The 4005-nt window shown below is 33.9% G+C and overlaps 1 protein-coding gene across 2 annotated transcripts; it reads left to right on the top strand.

Moving 5' to 3' along the window:
* Nucleotides 1-1266: 1266 nt before the first annotated feature.
* Nucleotides 1267-3663, top strand: LOC108947109 (uncharacterized). Of its 2 annotated transcripts, none has more exons than XR_011411283.1 (3): nt 1267-1416; nt 1806-1881; nt 1976-2652. XR_011411283.1 is itself a non-coding variant. In XM_033659053.2 (3 exons), the coding sequence occupies exons 1-3, from the start codon at nt 1704-1706 to the stop codon at nt 3613-3615; spliced, it is 651 nt and encodes a 216-aa protein (XP_033514944.2). In that variant the 5' UTR covers nt 1430-1703; the 3' UTR covers nt 3616-3663. The 2 variants fall into 2 exon arrangements, 1 of the variants encoding a protein (XP_033514944.2); XM_033659053.2 differs by lacking the exon at nt 1267-1416 and adding an exon at nt 3385-3663 and having other exon boundaries at nt 1430-1881; nt 1976-2217.
* Nucleotides 3664-4005: the final 342 nt, after the last annotated feature.

The raw sequence follows: 4005 nt of genomic DNA on the forward strand, positions 1-4005 counted from the left end.
TTAATTTTCTTAAAATCGGAAGTTTTGTGTAAATTTCTCATTTTGTTTGTAAGAATTGAACTCAATCCTCATTTTCCCCTTTTTTTTCTTCAATTTTCCTCTTTATTTCCCCTATACAGTGGCATAAGCATCTCTATCACTCACTTTGGCATAGTAATCGACCTGTATCTTCAATTACAGTAAGTTTTTCTACCCTACTTTTGGTTTTGTGTAATGTTATTTCTTCAAAATGGGTCTTTCATCTTCCCCATTATTGGGTTTGTATAATCTGTAATTTTGGTGTGTTTTTCAATTGCATGTGACTTTAATTTTGTTTTTGTTGGTTAATCACTTGTTAATTTTAGGATCGCAATACCAAGTTCAGACAGTGTTCTTATGCATTGGAGACTAGAAGATGCTGATCCATGTGGCTGGAAGGGCGTAAAGTGTGACATGAAGTCCAAGAGAGTGGTATCCGTATAAGTATCTGCTGAAATATTATTGAAATTATCTGTAATTGTGGTAATATTGTCTTGGCTCTAGCTATTGGGCAAATTAAATATTTTGGAAATAAATGTGTGTACAAAAGTATCTACATTAGTAGGATATCACGTGCTATTAACTCTATTAGTTATTTATCTCTATTAATTTTTATTGATATAGGGGTTCTGTCTCGCTATAGAATTTTTGTTATCTTATAGAACTGATGTTGTTTTTCGCTTGATTAGGAAAATTTGATTAGTGTTTTTTCCAAAACTTACTATCTTTCTGCTAAGAAAGTGATCTTTATTCTTTATGATTTTTTTGTGATTGTTTGTTACTCGGGTTCTTCTCAGAATTCAGTAAGTGTTTGATAAGCTATTATAATGTGGATCTAATATGTTCAAACATTTCTTTGAAAGTTCACTTTTTAACCATATTGGTTTCTTATTTTGATATTCTCAGTTACTATTATTTTCAGATCTATAATATATCTTAACTTGGTATTGTGGTATGCATAATAATATTTTGATCCTTAGAGACTATGCAATCATTCATGATGTTGTTGTATTTTCCAATATTAAGGTAGCCGTTTTATGTGAGAAGTATTTAGGACAATTGGCGGGTATCAATACCTTACTGGAAGTTCTTGATTTTTTTGGTTTATTTGTTAAAACATCCTGGCATTGTTGAATGTATAGAAATTGCCTATATATCATTTTTCCTGTGGTTGTGAGCATGCTATAATACCAGCTATGAGAAAGAGAACTTCAGTAAATTTATCTGTATATCTTAAATTAGATTATGACTTGCACACCATTCTTCTATATTGAAGTTTTTTGTGGATCTGCTTTGCCTGCTTATTAAATTTATTCTTCATGCTGCAGGATTCATTATTGAATTACAGATATGCCAAGGTTCAAGCATTTGTAGAAAAAGCAAAATTCAGATCAGTCAGTACCTACTTCACAAGGTACTGAATCAACACCTTCTTTTCTGCAATCAACGCCATGCGTGCCAACACCTCATATCACGTCATTTTAGGAACAACATATTTGACCCCATCATTTTAGCCCACATCGCAGGCGGCTCCAACATTTCAGTCGGCATCACAGCCGTCTCGATCAGTTCACTCAATATCTCATCCAGCTCCGATAGATCAACACATATCGCAGGCGGTTCCAACATTTCCGCCAGCATCACAACCATCTCGATCAGTACACTCAACATCTCATCCAGCTTCGATGGATCAGGCCGCATCACAGCCGATGCCGATATTTTACTCTACATCACAACCATTTCGGTCAGTTCACTCGACATCACATCTGGTTCCAACAGATCAGGAGTCATCACAACTAGCTCCAACAGTTCAGACCGCATCTAGAAAGCGTTATGGGATCCATTGGACTGTAGAAGTAATAGGTAAATACTTTTGACTATTAGTACATATTCAGCAGTCATTTCTAACCCATTGTTCATCTCTTTCACGGCTTCATCTGATCTCTTTCTTATACAGATTCAGAAGAAAATGTCAAAAAACTAAAAGTGAAAGTCAAAGAAGTGCTAAATTTAACGTGTGAAGAACGTATTGTGGTTAATTTTGATTACCTGGATGAACTATTTGGAGATGCACGCGGCCTACTTTCAGGATTTTGTGGAGTTTTAGCGTGTGACTCCGCTTTATTTCCAATCCACTGTGAGAAATGGTCGAGTTTACCTATGTCATACTTCAACAGCATCTTTGATCAAATTATAAAGGTAATAAGCTCTATATTCTTACAACTATATCACTGGGTTTTTTTTTTTGGAGAAGGACAACTATATCTCTATTTTGCCTTTGAACTTTATATTTGCATGTAATAGATATGCTAACCAATATTTTATTCTTGAAACCTAAGTTCTTCTTTAAGACAACCGAGTCAGTTGCGTGGCAACATGTTTATAAATCTATTGGAAAGTAATGGGTTGCAAATAAGCTTAACTTGTGGAGTGTATCTGAAAATCCACTTAAAAGTAGAGCTAAGATTATTGATAATGTGCCGGATGGAATTACGTGGGATCAATGCATTTCTTTTGTTGATTACCAATATAAAGATTCAATAAAGGTACTTATGTAACTGCTTCTACTAGTCTTTGTAATTATATTATTATTTGTTCTTCTAATTGAGTTTCAAGTATATTTTAATAAGGAAATGCGTAAAAGAAATGCTGAAAATAGAAAAAAGCAGACGATTCCACACACAGGTGGCTCTTTTTGAAATATTTGACATTTGTGAATATTCTAAAGGGCAATTGTATTTAATGGAGTGGTGTCAAAGATTTTGGGATTTATTTATATGGAAAGAGTATCGTGAAAATTGCATTGGAGAGAGTCTTTATGCTTTTACAAGTAATTAGTTGCTCTTCCTGGTTCCTATTACTTTAGTTTCTCATTTCATCCTAGGCAACATCACTTAAATGTCGTTTTTAGTAGCTGACTGTGAGTTGAGGTGAGAATTGGGTAAATATGCTCTTTCGTGCACAAGTTTCTGGATAGTTGCAACAAGTGTTTCATTCTTTCATACTTTTCTGGTCCTTCTATAGAATATTATCTCTCTATACCTTCGAGAGATGACATGTGAACTTATGTAAATTAAGTGAAATTCTTTGGGGATAACAGAATCACTAAGAATGTCATATGCCCCTATTGAAATAGAATAGCATTTGTTTGCAAAAACTTTTAGGTTGGCTCTGTCTTCAGTTCGTGAAATATGATATAATGCAAGATTCATAAAATGTGTATTTTTAGGTAGTCATGCATTTTATTTGGTTTAAGTTAATGAGGGGTGGTCACTCTATTGAAGTCTTTGTGTATGGATCTGTAAGGTACACTAGACAAATGCATTCATGTTGGTTTAATTGTGACAATGAATTTTGTATGTGTAGGAAAGAACTGAGTTAGCTTTGAGCCAAAGCACCATAGACGAGTCTCAAATTTCGCCAAATGATGTCATTGGTAAGGTACTAGGAAAAGAGTACTCACGAAGGGTGAGGTGTTTGGTATTAGGACCTGTCCCCAGTAGAGTTTTTAAACAAGACCTCATTTTTGTGGTACAAGTGCTTCAAGCAGTGAAGGTTCATGTTCGTCCCAATGTCAATAGAACTATAATCAAATGATGAATGCTCACAATCAAATGATGAATGCTTTCAAGGCATATATAATAATGAAAGTGTTTGATCAAAAAATATATACATTTGATTAAACTAATTAATTTCATATAAAAAGGGATTAAACCTAGTTAATAATAATATCCCCAGACTTATAACTAGTCAACTCAAATAAAACCGATTGGTGTTGGTGGAGGATTAAATGTTGCGTACATTCAATGTTTCAAGATCATTAATAATAGAAGAATTTCAAGCAATAATTAATATTAAATGGCATTAACGTAAATAAGGAGAATGATTTACCCAATATTGAATGGGGTAGACGATTCTCCCTTCTGACAGTGATGAGTGGTAGGCAAATGCTATAATATTGGAACTATTCTCGGATCTGATGGAAAA

Source organism: Nicotiana tomentosiformis, chromosome 9, assembly GCF_000390325.3.
Source record: "Nicotiana tomentosiformis chromosome 9, ASM39032v3, whole genome shotgun sequence".
NCBI lineage: Eukaryota > Viridiplantae > Streptophyta > Magnoliopsida > Solanales > Solanaceae > Nicotiana > Nicotiana tomentosiformis.

Coding starts and splice junctions, on each gene's coding strand:
- LOC108947109 (XM_033659053.2), top strand. CDS start 1,704: ATGGATCAGGCCGCATCACAGCCGATGCCGATATTTTACTCTACATCA. Junction 1,882..1,975: donor TTGGACTGTAGAAGTAATAG/GTAAATACTTTT, acceptor TTTCTTATACAG/ATTCAGAAGAAAATGTCAAA. Junction 2,218..3,384: donor TCTTTGATCAAATTATAAAG/GTAATAAGCTCT, acceptor TTGTATGTGTAG/GAAAGAACTGAGTTAGCTTT.